Source organism: Sminthopsis crassicaudata, chromosome 3 (assembly GCF_048593235.1).
Source record: "Sminthopsis crassicaudata isolate SCR6 chromosome 3, ASM4859323v1, whole genome shotgun sequence".
Taxonomy (NCBI): domain Eukaryota; kingdom Metazoa; phylum Chordata; class Mammalia; order Dasyuromorphia; family Dasyuridae; genus Sminthopsis; species Sminthopsis crassicaudata.
The window spans coordinates 284,960,634-284,986,040 of record NC_133619.1 but is presented as its reverse complement, the minus strand read 5'-3'; the positions used below and the strand labels follow the sequence as shown (position 1 = coordinate 284,986,040).

At 33.3% G+C, this 25,407-nt stretch overlaps 1 protein-coding gene across 1 annotated transcript in view; it reads right to left on the bottom strand.

The window, feature by feature from the left end:
• Positions 1 to 25,407, bottom strand: part of DMD (dystrophin) — a 2,117,885-nt gene that overhangs the window by 51,291 nt on the left and 2,041,187 nt on the right. The window contains 4 exon segments of the mRNA XM_074300855.1: positions 1,401 to 1,439; positions 2,138 to 2,274; positions 3,455 to 3,566; positions 5,888 to 6,054. Coding sequence (XP_074156956.1) covers positions 1,401 to 1,439; positions 2,138 to 2,274; positions 3,455 to 3,566; positions 5,888 to 6,054 — 455 coding nt within the window.

Genomic DNA, 25,407 nt, shown 5'->3' with positions numbered 1-25,407 from the left:
ATTGATGGGGGACAATGAAAAAGAAGAGTAAAAAATACCTCCCATGTTGTGAATCTGGATGAATGGGAAATAGAGGAGGTATTTGGAAATACAAGATAGAAGCCTTGGAATGAGGTTGGGGAATAGAAACAAAGATTTGGCATTCATCTGCATAAAAGTGATAAATGATACATGGAAGAGAAGATTTAAGGCACAGAAAGAACTTTGGGGGACATTTAAACACTTAGGGGACCACTTGAAATTAAGTGACTAAATAACATAAGTTTTCACAGATATGGCTAAGTTTTCCATTTATTTTAGGCTAATGAAGACTTATCTAATGTAAAGCCATAGTTGATGGTTTGCAGCTTATTATCAAAAGAAATTAAAATTCAATTGAAATATATTTAGATCAAAAAGCCATGAAGACCCTGATAAAAAGGAAATTTCTACTAAAGATTTTTGGAGGTTGTTTTACGTATCTATTTTAAGCAAATCCTTAAAAAAAAAAAAGGGCAACCTGAAATGTAAATTGTTTCAGAAAAAAGGTTCTTTTCCCAACACAATATTACTTTGTTACCATTTATATATCAGCTACCAATTTTACAATATGTATAGAGGCCAAGCAATATATTTTCTAATAAAATAATAAACTATGATTTGACTTCTTCTGTCTCAATCATTACTTGAAAAGCTAAATTAAATATCCTGTAGCGCTAAACTTCAATAAGTTGAACACCAATATGAAAGCTTTAATGAAGACTGTACTTCTCAATTACTTAAAACAATTTCACATAATTATAATTGTCTATGTTTACATAAGCTTCAGTATGTAGGCTCCTCTCTCACATTGAGGGGTAGGGAGAAAGGATATGTCAAAGCTGAGAAACTGAACAATATATATAGACACATTAAAATTTTTTACCAAATTTTCCAAAATAGTACTCAAAACTAAATTACCTCTATGCCTCATTAAACTATAGTCAACCCAATCAAGTGAATTATAAAATAAATCCTGCCAATTCTGAATTACAGAGCTTCTATGAAATATAGCTACTATCCTTTCCAAATTTCTGAAATCTTCAAACTTAAACGATGTGGTTGAAGAAATTTATTCTGTAATCAGCAGGCTCTTCCACCTAGCTGAGAGGAAACGTACAGCTTCATCTTTCAGGAACATAACTAATAAGTCCTTATTAAGCCCTAATTAGGACCCTTAATGCTTCAGGTAGGATTTCTGCCTGTCTGTCCAACAGGTAGGTAACTAGAAAACTCCTTTGTGATTCACCTGTATTGTTGTGGATGGGACGCTCACATTAAAAAAAAATAATCACAATGAAAGAGGGAGATGAATATATGTCTAAAAATAAATAAATAAAGCAAGGGGATGTAGCAGCAGCGGACTTTAGCAAAGTACTCACGCAGAATCTACTGGCCAGAAGTTGATCAGAGTAACAGGACTGCAAGACAAAAAAATGGGGAGGTGAAGAGAAAGGCAGAAAAACTGAGCAGCAAAATAAATAATTACAAAAAGGTAAAAATAAATTAAATCCATCTGACCAATATGAATGATCATGAAAAGAAGCAGCCAAAAAAAAAAGATGGAGAGGAGTGAAATAAGACCAACCAAGCTGTTGTGTGATTGCCATTGAAGTGTTAATTAGAAAACAGAAGTTAAATTGAAGGGAGAGAGAAGTAATTTTGGCTTTGGCCATGAACATTCTCACTGATTATTTCCCAAAAATTTCATGTGACAATATTTTTTTAAGGGGGAAACAAAAAGTCAGAAATTAAAATTCTGTAACTTAGCCATCAGATAAGAAAGGAAGGAGAAAAAAATATGGTAGGATTTTGTGTATGTGTGAATGGGAAATCTACATTAAATGCTAAAATTTTTAATATCTAAATTGCCACATCTTTTACAAAACTTTGCAAGCAATTAGCAGAAACAGATGTATTCTTCCCTTGTACGTTGAAATTTAGCTCATGGAAAAAAGTGTGTTTAAAGAAGCAAGGGAAATGGCAATTATATTGTCAGCTTGTGTCTCTCAGCTAAAATAAATTGGATGAAAGAAATGAGAAAGCACTTAGAAAGTGAAGAGAGGAAAGCTTAAGTGTGTTTTAAATAAAGCTCAGGTTTGCCTTCACCAGTACTCACGTTTCCAGGTTGTCCCCCTCCAAGACCGTTTGCACAGGCAGATACCCCATTCGTGGATGCTTCGCAAAATACCTTTTTGTTCGAAATTTGTTCTTTAATACCTTTGCAAAGTCCCGAACATCTTCTCCTGAAGTTGTCTGAAAACAACGTTAGGGTAAAATAGGATTTAATTACCCAAGAAATATTGACTTCTCACACTGCTGAGGTAAAGGACTCCCGAAGTGTCCAAGAATTTATATAAACACTACTCCTTTAATTTTTAATGTGAATGACCTTTCTTCTTCATAAGAAGAATAATAAAGCATTATTATGCCCACCATGTAATCTTTCTTGTACTCCTTTCACAAAGGTGAGCCAGGTGACAAAAAATATTAAGATGAGAATGATTCATACAAACTCAGAGTGGAATGGGAAGTTATCTAGTTCAAATTCCCCCAGGATTATCCCTCTGTAGTCATAATGATCTTGCCTTTGCTTGAAGCCTCTGGTCATGGGAATCTCCCTACCTTCAAGGATAGTTCATTTTCATTTTTGAATGGTTCTATTTTTTTCAGAATATTTTTTACTTATAATCAACTGAAAGCTACTTTATTGGGACCAAGCAGAACAAGTACAATCTATTTTCCATGTGACAACCCTTCAAATATCTGAAGACAACTATCATGGCCCCCCAAAGTGTTCTCTGCTCAAGGCTATATACATGTTCAGATCCACAAGCTGACTACACCATCTGTTGGATTCAGACTATGAATTAAAAAATATTCTAGTGATTCTACAGATTCGGCTTGTACCTAGATATGGACCATTCAAACTGAATATATTGAACTATTATCAAAAGAATTCTGGGTTTTTCTAATGACATGAAGCAAGATCCAATTTACTATTCTAATCTACTTTAAATAATGAAACATAAGCATAAAGCGATAAGTATGATTCTTCATTTAGAGGGAATTATAGTTACAGTAGTATATCACACAATTATTGCCATAATTCCTTAAGAATAAAAATCTCTTTCTGGAGCTTAGTAAATTCAGAGTAGATACCAATAAAAAAAACAAAAAAAAATTGACCTATTATTCATGATCAACAATTTAAAAACAGAGAGAATACTTGCAATTAAAACTGTAGAGAGATGAGTGCATGTGCAGCATACACACATACCTCTGACACCACATAAATTTTGGTCTGTAGCCCTATCTATGAAATATTAGCTCCCATATCTGGGAAAATCAAGTAATTCACCAACCACAACATTACAACTATTTAATGAGACTACACAGAACTGAAGCTCTCCCCAGGTACAGTAACATCACTTACTGGCGTGCAGTATTCTACCATGGGGTAGTGCATTTTATGGCCTTTTGCAACTCGGCCAGAAAAGAAGCAGCTTTGGCAGATGTCATAGTTAAAGTGCTTTAAGCTCCTGTACCTAGTAGGAGAGAAAGGGGAAAAAATTAGTTTCTTCAAAATTTATCTTAAAAATAACTGGTAAAGGTCATAATCTTAAAAAAATTCTTCTACAATGATTTCTCATCAACAATCATTTCTCAACAAATACAATAATGTTACAGGACAAATATTTGAATTCCAAGAGACTATATCAAGTATAACCTCTTTTATTAAAAATAAACTGAGGACCAGAGTCCCCAGTGTTTGTTTTAATGACAAAACTAGGATGAGGCCCTAGATGATTTTCTCATTTGATGTGGTTTCTACAACATTTCTACTCAAAGATTTTTAATGATAAGTTTTTATTTCAAATCTATGGGAGTATAAGAATATTTTAGGTGAAATGGTAAAGTACTGGCAAATATCCAGTCTATTAACACCAAACACTGAAATTTTCAGGATACACACTTTGTATTTTTAAAACAAAAATTTAATTAAAAAAACTGTCGGCTAAAAAGAGATTTTATATATATGTATATACCCAGTATATACAAATAGCAAACCAGATTCTAATAAAAGACTAAAACTTTGCTAGGTTAGAGTAATTAGAATTTTTGAGTCTTAAGTTATGATTTTTTTTCCTCTATCCACCCTCAGAGATAACATATTTTCTCATCTCTGTCTCTCTTTTTTAAATATTAAAGTTGCTTTCTCAAATCAGAAGACTTTAGTCAAATCAGGAAAACTAATTATATTACACAAAATGAATAGGAAAACTCAGTTGTTATTTTAATGAATAATAATATATCCCTTTCAAACTCCAATATGCCTTTTGGAGGAAAAGTAAAGAGATTATTTCTAAATGATATGTTCTAATGGAGTAAAGGGAGGGAATGTATTACTGTTAAAGTATATAGTTTAAAAAAAATCTCCCTTACTGTTATTTTATAAATTCTCCCTCCACATTTCTCTCTGACTAGCTACAGAAGTAGAGAAAGAAAAGGTAAGAAATGTAATGCAGTCTCCTGCTGCATCCCCACCTGAAGTCATCATTCATACCTGTCAGAAACCAGGACAAAATGAGGGTGTCTTTGTGCTAGTGCAGCCTACTCACTGTTGTCTATCTAGGCTTTAGAAAGCTTTTGTAAAACCTCTTGGTAAACAGCATGATATGCAGAAGGATAAATAGCAATGCTAAAGAACACCATGAATAAAGAGCACACCAAACCACACAAAGTAGCTATTAAGGAACAAAGTGATAAAACAAGTCTAACCATAATTGAAAGAGAGTATTTACTTAGCTGTTAAATGGATTCTGAACAGGCATACCAATATACAGCTATTTTACAACATAGTAGCTTATTCATTGCTATGGAAACCATGGGGCTGATCCAGATGTTAAAACAGATCAACAACTTTCAAAATTAAGGAGTGAGGATTATTATCAAATAACATTTTATTTTAAAAAATCCGCCAAAGGTCAAATGGCTTAAGAGTTTAAAGATACAAATTTTGCTATTTTTAAAGCACACCAGCATCTAAGAGGTGCTTAGATCTTTTAGTGTGTCACCTTAGGGCAAATCATTTAACCTTTTTTGACCTTGTTTTTCTCAACTGTAAAAAGAAAAGCATTGCCTTAGACTCCAAGACTCCTTTCTAATAGTAATGTTTTATTATTTTTTTTTCCTCTTTGAAATCAAAGTCTCTTTCTTGATTTTTAAATCTCTGGTTGAATTTTTCTTTCATTTACATACTTTGTCCTCCTGGATAGCAGTTCATTAGGATACTATCCAAAGTGGCTAATCAGGTATTCTATGTATCAAAAATAAAATTCTGTGATTATTGGAACAAATTCCTGGTGTGAACTGTGGGATGAAAGGAAGGGAAAGGAAATTGGGGAAGTTGGACCAGTAAGATGGCATTCTCTCAGTCTGATTTCCCCTTATAGAACAATCTCCTGACTTTCTGAGATTTGTGGGAATGGTTCTTAGATGAGACTCTTATCTAAGAGTCTGGGTGAAGCTAGAATTTTTGAGACTATTTTACACTCTCTTATAAATGGATATTAGAATTTTTTTCAGTTTTCATTCAGGAGGAATATTCTTATATGCTTGTTTGAAGGATGTAATTTTCTATTAATTGAGATTCTGGGATAAGGAGTGAACATGGATCATAAAGGAGGGGAAAAATACCTCTATCCAGATCTGTCAGATCAACTAAGTGACTAAGAGATAACATGTCCTCTCAGAACTCCTCTATGTCCACTTTGGTGACTAGAAACCAGCTTCTGCCAAGCAAGACACAAGGTCTCATGACACAAACAGTGAAAAAACAGGATCTAGGATGTGTCTGTTCTGATACCTGAATCCAATAATGGGGCACTCTTTGCAGATATTACACTTCGCCTGGTGCTTGGCAGTTTCTGCAGCAGCCACCCTGTGTAGCACAGGCAGCCACACCATTGACTGAGGTTCCAGCCTCATCCAATCCAAGAAGAGAGCTGCTTCTATTTCTGGCTTATTATTAGCCTGTGAGAAAAGGAGAAAAGAAGAAAAGAGAAAAGATAGGGAGGAAAAGGAAGAAGTTAGTCACAGAGAAATTAGTTTATTTTAAAAATTTATCTTTTACAAAATATATACAAGTAACCATGTTTTTCACCATGACGTCCTATAAAGTATACTGTAGAATAGTATTTTCTCCATATATAATTAGATTTAAATTTTTTTTGTTCATTCCCCTTTACCATTCAATGGACCAAAGTCAATTCCATTTTCTCCAGGAAGGCTTCTCTTATATTCTCCTTCTCTTGAAGGATTTGCTTCCTTACTATACTTTATATATACTTTGCATTTATTCTTGAGTATAATTGTTTTAATCTTCTTAGTAAATTGTAAGCCTTTTGAGAACAGGATAACAATTTTTTATTTTTATCCAAAATATCTATAACTTTATTTTGGAGAATAGGAGGAACTTGTACCTATTTTTCCACATCAGCATGCAAGCACACACACACACACACACACACACACACACACACACACACACACACATATAAGTCACACACCTGTTAACTGTCAGAAAAGGCTTGAATTTAGGTCTTTCTGAATCTATATTCAACCCTTTATACCCTAGACTTTGTGCAAAATATGTTTAAGTTAATAAATTTTCATAGACTGCTGCTTCCTACTTTCAGAACCTACTTTTCCTTACTTATAAAATAAAAGGATGGAACTATATATGACCTTTGAGTAGTGAGGTGGTAAAATGGATGTGTGCTGGGCAGACACATCCTCGATCCTGTTTTTTCACTGTTTGTGTCATGAGACCTTGTGTCTTCCTTGGCAGAAGCTGGTTTCTAGTCACCAAAGTGGACATAGAGGAGTTCTGAGAGGACATGTTATCTCTTAGTCACTTAGTTGATCTGACAGATCTGGATAAAGGTATTTTTTCCCCCTCCTTTATGGTCCATGTTCCCTCCTTATTTCAGAATCTCAATTAATAGAAAATTACATCCTTCAAATAAACATATAAGAATATTCCTCCTGAATGAAAACTTCTGAACAAAATTCCAAATGGATGTGAGTCAGGAAGACTCATCTTCCTGAGTTCAAATCTGTCCTCAGACACTTACTGGCTATGTGACCCTGGACAAGTCAATTAACCTCTTTTACCTCAGTTTTTAAAAAATTACCTGGAGAAGAAAATGGAAAACCACTTCACTATCATTGCCAAGAAAATCCCAATGGTGGCACAAAGAGTCAGACATGACTGAAAAATGCCTGAACAACAAATACTTTAATATCTCTAATGTCCCTAAGACCTTTTCTAGTTTTAAATCTATCCTCTTAATCTAGCTCAGTGATATCTGGAAACCCGTTCCTTTTTGTAAGCTCCTTAGAAGTCCCCAGTATTTTTACATATAGTTAAATATCTAAAACTTTTTCAGAATTGAATTGATTTGTTTTTAATGTATTAAGTTGATGATGAAGGCAGAAAAATTAGGTACTCATTAATAAATCAATGAAATGAGAAACTTTGAACAATGAAAACTACCAATTCTAAATATAACCTTCATTTACTTTGGCAATACTTATTCTTTCTTCATGGAAGATAACAAAATTCAAATGTAGTTGAATAATCAAAGAGCTTCTCAAATTTGAACAACCCAAAAATGAGATATCTAAGGTACAACTATGCACACCTTTGTAGTACTTGGGGGTTCACTGATGATTGCTAATGAAACAGCAAAATGGTAAAAAGGTCATTTAGTTTTAGTTTTCCTTTATATAAAATAGTAATAATAGAAATTTTTTAAACATTTTTTTTTATAAAAATGGTAATGAAATCAATAGAGCAAGCTGTGTAGAGAGTGTCAGACCTGGAATTAGACAGACTCATCTTCCTCAGTTCAAATCTGATCTCAGACTGACCAAGTCATTTAACCTTATTTGCCTCAGTTCCTTATCTGTAAAATGAGCTAGAGAAGGAAATGGCAAACAAACCATTTTAGTATCTCTGCCAAACAAACAAACAAACAAAAACCCTGCAAATGAGGTCACAAAAGAATTAGACCCAATTGAAATGGCTGAAGAGCAACAACAAAATAATATCAAGTTCTAGGTAATAAGCATTTAATACTATATTCAAAACATCATATTTTATGTAATTATATTATACTTTTATATTAAATGTTATATAATATTGTATAAATTTATATTTTATGTTATATTTATTATATAATATTCTATATTATTGTTAGGGGCTGACTGTATAGCTCCCCTAGAAGGACATGAGACCCGGAACAAACTGAGAGCCACAAGGAACAAATACTACTAGACTGACATGGCCTCGGAGATAAGGTTCCTTGTGTTCCTCAGTTTGCTCCGGGTCAACTGACACATGGAACACAAGGAACCTTATCTCCGAGGTCATGTCAGTCTCATAGTGTTTGTTCCTTGTGACCCTCAGTTTGTTCCGGGTCTCTTGTCCTTCCAGGGGAACTGCACAGTCAGCCCCTAACATATTATATTCTATCATAGATTATCATAAATACTATATGTTATACTTTTACTACAAAATGAAAAATTTCTTTTAAAAGTATCTAAATTCTTAGAAACTAATATAATGCAAGAATTTCACCATGCTTTACAGCCTTTTTGTTTAAATACTTCCAAAGACAAGGAATTTACTACCTAAAAAGGCAGTCCATTCTACTAGAACGGGATGAATACTCTTAAACAAATAAGGGGGTTGTTAGTATTGAAAGGAAATTATTAGGGTTATAAACTCTCAGGGGTGGGATTGTAGATAGGAATCTTGAGAAAGAAACAGGTTGAACCAGAGATAAACTGGAAGTTTACAGTGTTTACATTTTCCCACCTGTTTACAAGAAAGTTTAATCTTAAGAATCATAAAAATAGAGCTCACTGATTAATTGGAAACTTCACTTTACAAAAAAGAAATTAGACCCTGCATTAAAAATTGGATGTGTCCAGTGCTGAGACAAAAAAGATAAAGAGGGATGAGGAACAAAAAAGGATGAGAAGTTACATTCGTGCTCTTAAGGGTGTTTTATGTTATGTTTATAGTCACTGGAAAAAATGAACAAATAAATCTAGGTTTTTTCATATATTATTATCTCTAAGTAGCCATGGTGATGGATACAACTAAAGCAGATGCACATATAAAGTATTCAAGTTATTCCTTATCTCCAAGGTAGGCCATTACTACAGCATTTGAAAGGAGGGGAAAGAAGGGCAGAGGAGCTTTAGAACAAAAATATTCAATTTTTGAAAACTCTGAATTGTCAGAAAGTTCTTCCCTATGTAACCAAGGTTGAAATATCTATAGGGGCCCTTTCATGGAGTGTGCAGGTAAAATTCTCCCTGAAACTTTTGGAGACACAAGGTAATTCACAACTTATTGCTTGGGTCTGTGGGGGAGATGAGGAAGCTTGAGGTTGTTGCCAAGTGGTTCAGCTCTGAAAAGCCTTGTCACTTTGTAATGACCCCAAAAATCCTGAGTGGTCCCTTGCTGCCCTTCTTATTCACCTTTCTACTGTTAGTGGAGCTGCATCACACTAAAGTGACAAGTACTAAGATGGATATATTGGCCCATTCAACTTTCTCTACATTTATACCAAACTGAAATGTTTACCTCTAACTTCCAAAGCTGTTTTTTATTCTATCTTCTGAAGATACATATAACAAATCTAATTCTTCCATAAGAAAATCGAATTTGAATCATCCATGTTTTTTCATTAAGTTAATTTTTAATAATTTAATAATATTTAATTATTCTATTTTGCATATTTCCCCAAAGTGTCAAAACTCAAAAAGCTCTTACATATACCAAAAGAGCTTTTTTATATAGGAATTTTCTATAAATATTATCTAATTACCCTAGGAGATAGATGCTATTATTATCCCTAATTTATACTTGTGGAAACTGAGTGCAGATAGAGAATAGGGGACTTGTACAGGATGGCACAACTACTTAAGTGTCTGATGCTACATTTGAACTCAAGTTTTCCTGATTCCAGGCTCAGAGTTTTATTCATTGTATTACCTAATGGGGGATGGCAAAACACTGTATATAAACACCATAGAATATCACTGTACCATAACAAATACTAAATGTGAAGAATTCATATGAACTGATTTGGAGTGAAGTAAGCAGAACCAGAAAAATAATATATGTAATGAATATAATAATGTTAATGAAAAGGACAAAAATAATATAAAGTATTGTATAACTAGAGGAATTATACCTTCCCAGAGGTAGGTAGGTGGCAAAAGGAAACAAGAGTGGTATGTTTGGAATCAGAAAGATCTGATATGGTGGTATGTTGGGTAATCCTGCACAAGTTCCTTAATTGTCTGTTTCCATAACTATAAAATGGAGATAGTAATAGCACCTATCTCCCAGGATAGTAATGAAGATTCATGAAAAATGTCCATATAATAACATGTGTAAAGTGTCTGGCACATAGCAAATACTTAATAGATGCTTATTCTTATCCCTTCAACCTCCTTATTGCAACAATGGGGGAGGGAGATTCACTCTGCACAACACTGAACATATATTATCAGATTTCATGGATGTATTGGTTAGTTTTGTTGAACTTTTCATTATTTATTTATATTTTTTATTTATTATTAAAAGGGATGACTGAATAGTAGAGGACAGATTTATTTGAAGATGAAGATAATTCAAAATCAATTGATAGCAATAGTGTTTTTTTTTTTTTTAAATTTACAGTGCTCAGGCTTGGATCTTATAATTCACTATGTTTTAAATTAAGATGTATTGCAAAAATATTTCAAAATAAAATAAAATCAATCACTATTTTTTTTTCTGAGGCAACAGGTTAAGTGACTTGCTCAGGGGATCACACAGCTAGGAAGTGTTAAGTGTCTGAGGCCAAATTTGAACTCGGGTCCTCCTGACTTCAGAGCTAGTGCTCCATCCACTGCTCTTAGCTGCCCCATCACTTTTAATTTTTTAAAAATATGACATATCTGCCAGACACTTGACTATCCCAATAGTACCTTCTGGTTAACTTGTCAATAACCTTAAAATATGATATATAGAGTTAAAGTAATATTTACAGGGAAGCTATTATCTCCTGGTTCTGGGCACTAAACATCTATTATATTAGCATTTGGGGCATTTATTTCACACTCTAGACTTACATTAAATATATAATTATTTAAACCATCTACTTAATTTTCACACAAATTAAAAATACAGTCCACTGAACTTGGGAGTAAGAAAGACCTACATTCAAATTTTGCTTCAACACTTCTTAAATGTGTTATATGGTTAAGATGAAGTAGCAAGGACACCTTAGACAATTTAAAATGAGTTAGAATGACGATTCTATGTAGTTAACATAGGAGCCAAGTTTGGCTGAGAACAAAAGAGGAAAGAAGTAATTAAAAATAAATGTCATTTACTTTCTCTGGCTCACTTTCTTTATCTTTATAATGAGGAATGCAAACTCAATGAACTCTAAGGTTACTTCTTAATTCTAAATCGATATCTTTATGATGTTATCCAAGTCTATTTTATCTTGTATTTTTTCAATAGTTTTTGGTGGATTTTATTTTTATTTTTTAAAGCTACTATGAATTTCATAATATTTTTGAATGAATTTGTATTTTATCAATAATAACTATATAATCTGTAAAAGAGTAAAACATATGTGTTTTACTTTTTAACTACTATATATATTTATGAAATAATTAAAAAACTCAAACCCTCTATTATACTTTATTCTATAGGTGGTAAATACCAGTTCTACAGGATTTTGTCAGATGAAAAGAATGATTAAAAGGCAATACTTGATGGACATGGGGCCCCTACAGTAGCACTCTGACCCCGACCAGGAATCAGTGCTACTGCAAGGAAAACGGTATACTCATTTATTCATATTCAAGACTGATCGAATCTCTGCTGATTCTTCACAAATTAGAGAAAATATTCTTGGCACAAAGACAGTTAAAAGATTAGAAAGAATACATATGAACAAAGCTTCAAAAAATGGGTTGTTTATTCAAAGATGCAAGAAGGAAAAGAAAAACAGAAGAGAAACTTAATAAGTTTTCAGTTATATGACTGTCTCTTATGGAGAAGATGGTATCCAGCTGTTATACTTTTCTACCAAAGGCAGAACAAGAAGAAACAGGCTTAAATAGCAGCATGAGGAATTTAGGTTGCTATCTATAAATAATTTCCTGACACTGAAGGTTGTTAAACATTAGAATGATTTACTAAAGGGAACTGTGGAACCTTCTAGAGAGAACCAGCAGATTCCCACCTAGATTTGATGGTGTAGTACAGGCAAGATGGAAGACTCCTCAAGATTCAGTCTAGCATTAGATGAAGATACAAAGAGCTCAACTATTTACAAGTATTCAATGGCACTAAATAATGGAACTAAAGTCTACATTTTAGAGATTACATCTCTCTTTTATCTTTCATTTTTATCATATATTTTAATAAAGTTTTTTTATTTCCAAAACATATGCAATATTAACCCTTGCAAAACCTTGTGTTCCAATATTTCTTCTCCTTCCCTCCACCCCTAGATGGCCAATAATTTAACATATGTTAAACATGTTAAATTCAACATATGCAACATATTTCTACAATTATTTTGCTGCCAAGAAAAATCAAATCAAAAAGGAAAAATGAGAAAGAAAATAAAATGTAAGCAAACAACAACAAAAAGAGTGAAAATGTTATGTTGTGATCCATATTCAGTTCCCACAGTTCTCTGACAGCAGATGGCTTTTTATCATAAGATCATTGGAATTTGCCTGAATCATCTCATTGTTGAAAAGAGCCCTGTCCATCAGAATTGATCACCATCTAATCTTCTTGTTGCCATGTACAATGATTTCCTGGTTCTGCACATTTCACTCAGCATCAGTTCATGTATGTCTCTCCAGGCCTTTCTGAAATCATCTTGCTGGTCATTTCTTATAGAACAATAATATTCCATAACATTCATTTACCATAACTTATTCACCCATTCTCCAAATGATGAGCATCCACTTAGTTTCCAGGCTCTTACCACTACAAAAAGGGTTTCCACAAACATTTTTGCACATATCATAAATTGTTTAGTTAAAAAGCAAACAATTTTCTTTTTGCTTGATAGCAATAGAAATTTGAAAAATGGACAGACTTTGGAAACATTTAAGTGAAATGAGACAAAGAACAGTCAAAGTTACCTATTGTGAACTAAATTATTTAATTTGCTGTATGTTTCTGGAGAATGATACACCTCAGCAAAATAATATAGGCACATTATTCCCTGATATAAGCAGTACAAGATATGATAATATAATAATCTCTTGGGCCATAGACTTTCCAATCCCTGAGGTATCCAACATTCATTTTAAAGTAGGAATTGGCAATACTTCTGCCCATATGATTGTAATCAGGTTGTTCTCTTTTTTGTATATTATTTTTGCTATATTTCTATCCATTCTTTTAAAGTGATTTGAGGGGTGCTAGAGAATATGATGATAGTGCTTGTCTGTCTATGAGCTACATATCAACTGCTATGTCAGAAACAATTCACAAAAGGAAGGAATCATAAGTTAGCACACCACTGAGATTCTATCTTTTTTTCTTATTAAGAATATCTATATATGGAGGAATCCAATTAGGAAATGGAGATCTTCATGACACATTGGCAATTCTAGCTGGGAGGAAACAGGCCTCACAAGCAATAGTAGAACCAATTATGATAAACACCAAGTTAATGAGAGACAAATGTGTTTAAATCAATTAATATCGATTAAGCTTACTATGTTAGGCTCTGGCTTCTGAAAAATAATGTAACCTTTACATGGAATTTCCTATATATAAAGCAAATCATGGAAGTAATGCCATGAACATTATTTGACAAAGTGGGGCTATGGAATATTCTGAAGTGAAGTATTTATTATTTGTAGTCTTTCAGTCTGTTCAACCCAAATTTACTAAAAATATGGTATCCTACATATAGTATTCTGTGTGTCAGAGATAAAAGATGAAACAAAAATAATTTTTGACCTCAAGATTCTACATTCTATTGGGAGAAACTACCCATAGATCAATATGGGATCCAAGTGACAAATAATTAGAAAACTGGTAGCAAAGTATTTAGCTTCTTCCAAGGATAGTTTGTCAATGCAGTAGGAGGTAGGAAAAAATCAGTTGGGCAGTCTTTTAAAAATTTAAAGAGAAGGACAAAATGATTTATTCTAGTTATAGCATCTTAAAGCAACACTTATATATGATTTAGGTGAAGTAGCAAGGACACCTTAAGACAATTTAAAACAAGTTAGAATGGAAATTCTGTGCAGTAACATAGCAGTCAATTTGGCTGAAAACAAAAGAGGAAAGATGTAATAAAAAAATAAATAACCTATTCCTAGATTTGATAACATGCTTTGAGCTATCATAAACTAAATGCCAAAGCTTATTAACCAGTGGATATGAATACACTGAAATTTTTATTCAGTAGATCTCAGGCCACTGAGGGAAGAATATTGCTTTTATAACAATGCCTAAGTGATTATATATACACACACACATACATATATATATATATATATATACACATACATGTATGTATATACACATATATACACACATACATATATATACATACATATATGCATATATATGTATATGTATATATGTTTGTAAATATTCTTATTGATGGGGGGAAGAAACAAAGTAAATCCTGTAGAAAAATATACTGAATTCAAATCATGGACCAAAAATAAATGAGCTGGTTTGGTCAGTGATTATATTCTTCCCAAATGGTATAAATTTATACCGTGTTGTATTAGTGAAAAATAAATGCAATAACATTAATAATATGCTAACATTCATTTCATGTTATTAGTTATTATTGACAGCTAATGATGTTAGCAGATGACAACTCAGCCACTCTACAAAATGCTTCTGTAATTGCAAGCATTGCACTTGGAAAGATTAACAGTATTTAAATTCTCAAAACTAAATTTTTTTTACAGGTTTCATAACAGGAAGATTTAAAACTATAAGGAATAAGTTAGTCAGGATCAGACTGTCTAGGACAGACAGCTCTCAAGTTGTTCCCAGGGCTGCAATTATATTTTCTTTAATGACCTCTATATCCAGTAAAAGCACCAATGAAATATTTCACATGACAGAAATCTGAATTCATTTACAACATAAAAGGAGTAACAAAGATAAGTTGTAAAGAATATTAATGATTCTTTTCTTCTGAACATTCCCAATTGTAATAATGAGCAAATTAACTAGTGACACAAAAAATCTTTAAAATTACTCTCTTCTTGAATCTTATAAATTCACATGAGAAGTATTCCTCTTTTGCTTTTAAATTTTGTGTGTGTGTGTGTGTGTGTGTGTGTGTGACTTAGGTTTTACCTTTGAATTGTCCCTTCACCCAAAATTTAAGAAAGCGAGATTTTACTAAGTTCTACTCTCAAAACCTTTGCCTCCCTGTCCCATCACGGATCATACTTTGGCTTCCCTGAACCTCTTCTCAGGTTCTCTTTTCTACTTATGTGACCACTTAAAAAATAACTTTATATATTTAAATGTAAATAAAATAAACTTAACTAATGGGAGTTGAATTCAATAATTGTGTATGATTCATTAAAATAAATTATTAGCTGCTCTGCTTCTAGCAGAGGAAGACTTCAAATAGACTGCCATTAAGTCTTTCCCATTGTGACCACTATTTCTTAGTCTCCTTTGCTGATTCATTTAGGACCCATTTCTTGAAACCTCTTAATATAAGTATTCCTTAAGGTTTGTTGTGAGAGTCCAACTCTGGATTAATATTGCCATTTTCTCCCTTTCTTCCTACAGCTGAATACAGCTGGAAAACCATGCAACTGTGCTGCCTGGATCCATTACAAATTTATATTACATAATGTCACTCAAACTTTCATTGTAACAAGGTCATCACTCCATTTACCACCCAAATTGATTTACTATTCCATTCACCATAGATATTCTAAACCTTTTGAACCCCCACCCCTTAAAGCATCCCATCCCTAAGTCCTCTCTTTGGCCTCTCAACTAAGAATTTCACTTCATAATTCACTGAATTAGGCTATTTTCTGAAAGCACTTCCTTCTCTCAAATCACTCAAGCTATCTTCCCCATATCTCTTTCTTCCCTCTTGCTTCAGATGAAGGTGGTTCTTAATCTAACATAATTTCTCCATCAGACAGACCCCACCATCATCTCCATTCTGTCTTCAGTCTTTCCCTATCTATTGACTCCTGACCTGCAATCTACAAACATGCTCATGTATCTCTGATCTTTAAAAACTTACCTGATCCGGTTATTCCTGGTAGTTAAAATAATAAATCTTTCTTCCTCTTCTCAGCTACATTTCCTATTAGAATTTGAGTTCCTTGGAGACAGAGGTCATGCTTTAACTCTTCTTTATATTTCCACAGACTAGCAAAGTACCACCATCAATATTCAACATTGGACACTATTTACCACTCCCTCCTCCTGAATCCTCTACCCTGTCTTGGATTCTTTGACCCTCTTCTCAATTTCTCCTCCTACTTATGTGATCACTTAAAAAAAAAAAGGAACTTCACATATTTAAATGTAAATAAAAAAAGCTTAATTGATGAAACTGGAATTAAATAATTATGTATAATGAATCATTAAAAAGGAATTGATCAGCTGATCTGCTTGTAGCAGAGAGAGACATTAAACAAACTGCCATAAGTCTTCCCCACTGTGACTACTATTTTTTAATCTCCTTTGTTGATTTATTTAGAATCAATCTTTCCCAACAACTTAGCAGGAATATTCTTTAAGCTTTGTTTTGCAACCCTATTGTATTAAGACCTTTCTCTGAATTGAGATATTTATATGAAGATGATCCCCAAATTTACATATATGCATTTATATATATGAAACTTTAAAAAATGTATATAGAAACACAGAAAAGGATAGAAACTATTATATTTCTTTAATGAATGTTCTCTTTATTTAATCACTCTATTTACACAAATATAAGTCCAATAGGCAGGTATTAATGTGAGATACTCCCATTTACTTTTGACATCTTGACATGTCTAAAAGAGAATTTAATGTTTTTTTTCCTAACATAATCTCTCTCCCAAACTTTCTTCTATCTATTAAGTTACTACAAAACTCTTATTCACCTAGGTTTAATAAAATTCTTCCTTCTCTTTCCCTCATGCGACTTCCTCCTCATTCTACCTCCTAACATCTCTTGAATATGTTTCCTTTCATTCCACTTTAGTAGTCAACAAAACCTCTTTCTGGGCTCTGTAATACTTTGGTGTCTTAGTTTCCCAGCAACCTGTCCTCCAGAGTTACCAAAATAATATCTTTCAGACATAAGGTTTGATCATCTGTACTTTTCACCTATCAGGGCCCTCCACAGGTCAAGTTCTGTTTTAATTCACCTTACTTAATTCATACACCCTACAACACAGTCCAAGTTGACATTTTATCTAGCAAAAGACATCCCCCAAGCCTAGAATGCTTTCCTTCTTTATTTTGGCCTTAGAAGCCTTACCTTCTCTCAAGGTTCAGTCCATGTTCCACTTTCTCCAAGACACTCTCTCTAATGCCCAGTTATTAATATGCTCTCCCTATTCAATTATCTTTTATTCATTTCTATGTGTAACTGTCGTATTTGTTTCCCTAGTAAAATGTTAAGTTCTGTGAGGAGGGAAGTTGTTTTCTTTTCGCCTCCACATCTAGAGTTCAAAGCCCATTTCCCCAAAGGTAACAGGTGTCTAATCAACAGGTTGTTGCATCAAACCAAAGATTCATTCTAATTAATTCATTAAAAACAAATAATTAATTCTTTGTTCATTTTAAAATAGCTGTGTTCTATTTTTTTATAATTGGGAACATACATGATATTATTTTACGCAGTATATTATTAGTAAGATCAGGTAAAGAACTTTTCTCATGTTAAACATTTCTACAAGTGATTACAGTTAAAATATTTTCCCTTTCTTCCATCAATGTCATAATCACAGAATGTAAGAGTTAAGAGACCTTGGAAATCTTGTAATCAACTATATTTACATTGCCGGCAAAGAAACTGAGACCCGGAGAGGTTAAACGGCTTGTTGAAGATGTACATTCATTTTGTTCTCATAGGTAGGTGAAACTGTAAACAGATCTCTTCAAGACTAGACAAGGACAAACACCAGGGAATCTGGGAGAGAGAAGATTGGGACACAAAGCACTTCTCTGCCTTAGGGAAATAGGAGCTGACTTCATAAATCTTTTCATTTTCTAAGTTATTTTGTAGATAGTCACAGCTCAAAACTATTACAACTAAATTTCCTGCTATTCCACTGACATGCACTAGAGGGGATAAGAATGGGCTAAGAAGTCCAACTAAATTTCTCTTCAATCTTGGGAAGGGAAAGAAAGGAGAGAACCTCCCCTGATGTCATTCTGGACAGAGACATGCATTGTTCTTCCCACTTGTTCAGAATATAGTTTTGGTGAACAAACCTAGAAAATCAAACAATAATAACAAATTCATACTATTGAGGAGGTGGGAAAGGAATAGGGCACTGAAGCTAGAGTTGAAAAGATCCACAAGCCTCAAAACCTCAAACAAAACTTAACATAAAGCCTTTTGCCCTTCTGCTCTCTGACATTTCCTCTATTCAACACAAATGTGTTTTCTCAAATATTCTGCTCGGGTACAATTTCCAGAGCTGGTTATATGAGTTGCTATTACCACAGAAATAAGCCTATAAGTTCCAAGAGTAGCCCTACATACCACTGAGAGAAAAAAAAATCGTTTTAAATAAGGCTTGTGAGACCAAAATCTGTCAGAAAAGGACAAGAAGAAATCCCACATTTTTCTTTCCCAAGAGTTCTCTCAGAATTCCAGCATTTCATTTACTATTCAGAAGATAATGAGGGAAATAGGAGGCCAAGGATCACCAGCCTAAGTTTTAATTAAAAAAAAATCTGCATTGCCAATTAAAGATAAAATCAACCCAAATAATAACAAAAGGTGATCATAAGCCACTCATTTGCATTTTCAAGGTCAACTACTCTGACTCCAATCTTTCTGCTATCCCTGACTGATAATAAGCTAATTAACATACAGCTCCCAAATAATAAACAACAAATTCAACATCCTTAAAAAAAAATTGCTTATGTGCCTGACTAAAGTGCTGTAAAAAAGCATACTGCCACAGAAAGGTTAGTCATATTTAAATAAAAAATAAAATTTTAAATTTGTAGATAATTGTGTGATTATGAAAAATAATTCATTAAAAGTAATCATCTATCTTACTGGGCAAAATAAGTCATAATACCAATAATATTAATAATAACAGCTAACACTGATATAGCCTTTTTAAGGTTTGCAAAACACATCACAGATATTATGTTATTTTATCCTTACAACAGCCCTAGGAGGTAGTTGCTGAATTTATGCCCATTTAATAGATCAGAAAAACTGAGGCAAGTTGGAAGTAGTGATGTAATATGACCTAAGAGTGCTCCAGTTCTAAAATCCTGTCTGTCAAAAATTGTAGAGGATTAGTAATCCTAAAGCTCTCTGACGTAAGAGTAAGTGCTTTGACCTACGAGTGCTCTTGTTCCAACAATCTGTCAATGATTTCAAAGTTTTCTGGCCTTAGAATGTTCCTACAAACACTACTGACTGTCAGATAGATAATCTATTGGTCAGCAATAACCAAGTTCCTGAGACAATAGTAAATAAGTTAATCACCCTTTAAATTTACCTGAAAGTCATAAAATTAGCAAATAAGTAATATGAAGCTCTGACCAATTTTGTCCTATAAATCTATCCCAAGCTCTTAAACCCCTTGCTAATTTTTTTGGAACTTAGACCACTGCAATTGCCATTGTAATTACAATAAACTTTGCCCCTTGACTTGGATATGAGCTCAAGCCTGAAAATTCTTTTGAGACACCTTGCAACATCAGTCTGTGACCCCAAACTTTTAGAGTCCCCTTTCCCAACCTCAACAGTAACATGACTAGATCAGTCACACAGTGCAGTTTGTTGGGTTTGAAATTGTTTTCCTGACTCCAGGGTTCAGCACTCTAACCATTGTACCACCTGGCTGCCTAATAAAAAGAGTTTTTAAAAAATTCTGATTTTGGACTTCTAATTTATAATCACAAAGTAAAATGAAAGCATATGTAAATGTTCAACTTTCTAAAGGTTCAATTTATTTATTATTATTATTATTATTATTATTATTTTTAGTGCATGAGGTTTCAGGAGATGGAGCTAGCAAAAGATAACTGAAGGGACTAACACTCTTATTCACCATCAAGAAAGACTTAAAAAGGAAGTAGGATTACGAGAGCTTTTCTACTGATGAGAGGGGCGAAGCATGAACAAATAATTTGAGGAATGCAGCCCAACAGATAAAGACAATTCAGAGAAGAGTCAGGATTGCAGGAGCAACAAGGTAACACAGTGGATAGAGTGCCAGTACTGGAGTCAGGAAACCTTAAGTTCATATCCAGTCTCAGACACTTCCCAAATTTGTGAACCTGGGCAAAACACTTAACCCTGTTTGCCTCAGTTTCCTCATCTGTAAAATGGGCTGGAGAAGGAAATGGCTAACCCCAAATGAAGCCATAAAGAATTGGACAAAACTGAACAACAACAAAAGCCTAATGAGCAAATAATAATTCTAGTAATAATTTTCATGAATAAATTGTTTTAAGGCAGATCATCAATGCCACATTTTAAAATCTTATTTTTAATGAGATGAATTCAATACTTAGATCAAAACAGTCTCTCTTGTGAAAAGATATGTAATATGCAAATAACACCAGATATTCTAGAATGATTTACTATTTCTCTACTAAAGTAATATAGGTTGCACTTCCCCAACAGTTCATATTGAAATTCATATTCAAATTTGTGCTCTCTTTTCCTCATGTGTACTAGACTGGCAAGACGGTGAAAAGATGATAGTCATTTCTGCGTTCTGAATGTAAATATTCAGATGACAGATGAAGAACAAATCTTTTTATTGTGTATGTATGAGTACAATAAGTAGAGAGGAGATGTAAACTAAATACAAATAAAGATTTATACACACAAGTTGCTTTAGGTGAAACACTGAATATGAAGCTGATACCCCTGACACTGCTTAAACAATAAAGCCCATAAAATGTTTATAGAAATATAATATGCAGAAGAAAAAAAATCACTTCTCCCACCACTATGACTGAGTTTTGTTGAAGAGAATTTGCTGGCACAGGATTTTCCAAACTTTACTTTAAATAGTCTAATGATAAAAGGAAATAAAGAAAAGGGAAGTGAATCTGAAAATTTAAACCTCTCAATCTGATATCACTCTTCAACAACGTTTTAAAAAGAATTATTGGGCAGAAGTTTGAGGAACACTTAGAAAGAAAGAATAGCCAGGAGCCAGAGAAAGTTCACTAAGATCAAATTTTGCTAGAATAATCTCATATCTCCAATTTAAACTATTCATGGACTGATTTGTTATAGAGGTAGTCCCAAGTTTAAAGTGTCTAATGTATACTAGTTTTTTCTAACTCTGAGGGTATTTACCATCAAAACAATGTAATATAATGGCTAATTAATTCACTTATGTAAGTTCTGAAACTTCTACTATTAGAGAAATTAACCATCTTGTATAATAAAGTTACTATATATAATGTATATATATTATATGAAACATAATATATAAGGTCATATATATATACATATATATGTGTGTGTATATACATATATATGTGTGTGTATATATACATATATATATATGTGTGTGTGTATATATACATATATATGTGTGTGTGTGTATATATATATAAAATATAAATAAAATTTTAACATGAGGTCCTGGAAATATCTCTGTACTATAATAGGACTCGACACCAGTAGATCCTTAGTAGATTCTCTTTTTCTTTCCTATGCTCCCTTGGTACCTTTATCAGCTCCTCAGGATTTCATTTGCATTTCTATAGTGATGGCATAGCTCTATATATCTAGCCCCAGTCTTTCCCTTGACTTTCAATCCTATTATCACCAATAGCTTATTAGACATTTTAAACTGCATGTGCTGGAGACATCTCAAACTCAAGATATATGAAATATAACTCACTGCAACCCATTCATCTTCTAAACTTTTTTCTTTCTATTGCCAGAACCTCTAATCTTCATGCTTTCCAGGTCTTTAAACCTAGTGTTATTCTCAACTTTTCACTCTGCCATTCCACACATTTGATTGGTTGCCAAACCATGTTATTTCTACCTTCACATCTCTCACATCCAAATTCTTCTCTTTATTCACACAGGTACCATACTAGACTAGGCCCTTCATCAGTTTCCATGACAATTACTACAATTTCCTCCTAATAAGTCTCTGCCTCAAGCCTTATACTACTTCAATTTATTCTCCACAGGGCTGCAAATGATATTTTTTCCCAAAGCATGGATATGAACATGTCACTCTCCTATTCAAACTCTAATGATTTCCCATTGCTTTTGAAATCAAATTTAAAACTACTTTGTTTAGCTTTTACAGCTCTTCACAAGCTAGTCCAAAACTTTATTTCTAGCCTCATTGGTAATTATTTCTCTTCCTAAACACTGAAATCCACCTGTCTTCTTTGTTCTTTGCACACACCATACCCTACTCTCTTAGCTCCATGTCCTTGCACTGGCTGCTTTTGACATCTAGAATATATGCCCTCCTTACCTCTACCTGACAGAATCACTGCTCAAGCACCTATAGGTGCTATAGAAAGCTTTTCCTAGTCTTCTCATCTCTTAATGCCCCCTTTCTCAAATGATACACACACACACATATACACATACATATATAATTTCTTTACAATTATTTATTTTATATTTATTCTGTACATATTGTTGTTCAGTTATTTCAGCTGTACCTGACTCTTAATGACTCTCTATATGGGTTTTTCTTAGCAAAAATATAAGTAATTTGCTATTTCCTTCCTCATTTTACAGATGAGAAAATTGAAGTAAATAGGGTTAAGTGACTTATTCAGGGACATATAGCTAGTTAGTAAGTATCAGAGTATATTTGAACTCAGGAAGATAATGTACATATTAGGCAACTAGCTGGCATGTGTGTATTTATTTCCTCATCAGAATATAAATTCCTTTTCAGTATCAGGAATTTTATCATTCATCTTATTTTTATTTCCAGTACCTTCCATAATGACTGGTGTATAATTGGTAATTATTAAGTGCTTGTTGATTGATTAATAAAAAGCTCCTTCCTAAATTTACTCTCTAGTTCCCAGACGGGCCACTCAGTAACTTTTTAACTTTAAGCAATCCTAAGCATTGGGCTATAGGCTGGTAAAAACAAACAAACAAAAAAGGACAATCATTAACCTTAATATGTTTAAATCTGAATGGTTTGGAGGATGAACACAAAGGGAAACACAGATTTTTTTTTTTTGCTCATAAAGACAAAATAATTTTCATGGTGTTGAAGAACATTAACAATTGAAGGACTGAAAGGTCTTTTGTTGTCAGTGGCACTTGAATTGAAACTTTAAAAGAACTAAGAATTCATAAGAGGCAGATGAGGAAAGGCAGTCTATGCAAAGGAGCAGAAATGAGAGAAAGATGGAATGGCATATATAGGAGATTAGAAGTAGGCCAACTTGGCAAGAATAGTCAATGAAGGGGGGAAAGGATTCCATTTTATTTTTCTCCCAATCTTCCTTACTATCACCATTTTAATAATATTAGTAAAACGGGAAGACTACTGGATTTAGCCACAAAACCGGACCTCTACTTCATGTTCTTTGTTTTAATGCTTACTATTTGTATGATGGTAAACAAGGCAATCCACCTCTCAGGGCCTCAGTTTTCTTATCAGTAAAATGAGAAAAATGAACGAGGATCTCCAGGCTCCCTTCAAACTCTAAATCTAACATCTTATAATCTAACTTCTAATCTTAGCTCTCTTCCTCTCACCTGGAATCACAACTCCCAAGAGAAGAGGAAAGGAAAAAAAAAAAAAAAAAAAAAACAGCAGGGGAAGGAAGTCCTGAAAGTCAAAACTACCTGTAGTTTGAGAACTCTTTAGTCATTTTTCTCTCTTGTCATCTTATATAGGTCATTTTATTGCTTTTTAAAACCACTCACTATATTTATTTAAAAACAAGTGACTTTGGTCACGGTTTGTAAGGGAGCTAAAACAGTTAAAATGAGATTTCTAATTAGCTATGCATTCCAGTGACTGTTTAACCCATTAACCCATTACTACCAGTAATCCAAAACTGGCTTTTACAAACAAAACAAAATCTGAATCCCCAGAAACTTCACTTCATCCCATTATAGGGACCAGACCTCTACAAAATACAGATCACCATCTGATATAAAATACTGTTTAGCTACAGATTGCAAATACTTGAAAATATTCACCTTCATGCAGATTCATTTTACATATGGCATTTTAAAATTCTCAACTACAGTCTAAATATATATTATTTACCATATTAAAGAATCCATTTGTCACTCAATTGTTTACTACAACTTAATCTGAAAGCGTCTTCATTTGGTTTTTAAAATAACATGACTAATTCAGAAAGGCAAAATATTCTTTTTTAACATAATCTAACATGTTTTAGGCTACATTTACATATGACATCATACAAGCATTAGGGAGGGGAAGGACATATATAAAAGCTGACTCACAGAAAGCACCAAAAATACACACACACACAATCATACAATAAAGGAGATATCCCCAGGGTATTACATGTGCAGATTCATGGCCAATTCTTTTACCCCACCCAGGCTGAATCAGCAGCTATGGTTTTCTAATTCTGAAGAGTAGGTTTCCCCAGCCAACAGGATGTAGGGGGATGGAGTAGAAATAAAATTGAATAAAATGAAAGACTCATTAAGTTGAAGTTTAAAAAAAAAAAAAAAAAAAAAAAAAGCTGCTTTTTCTCCAGCACAAGGAATGCTTGTGGAAATGCTTGGAGGAAACACTTAAGCATTTTATTAGCATTTGTCCTTGCTACTAGAAAAAGTGGCCTTTAGAAACTCAAGGGACATGTTGACAGAAAGGAACTGGCCTTCTCACATTCCCAAGGTCTTACACTTCAAACAAAGAGCAAAGGGAATTTCTCCTTCTCTGTTATCTTTTGCTAGAGTAAACATCCCATTTTCATGCATGCTGCACACACAAGACAAGGTGGTTGCCAGGGTATCTGACTGAAAAAGCTAAAGCTGGGGAAGTAGATTCTAAAGTTCACCTTTAGTGCCAATTCTCCACCGGGATTGCAAATTATTGCAAGGTTTATCAGACTACTGAAATTTG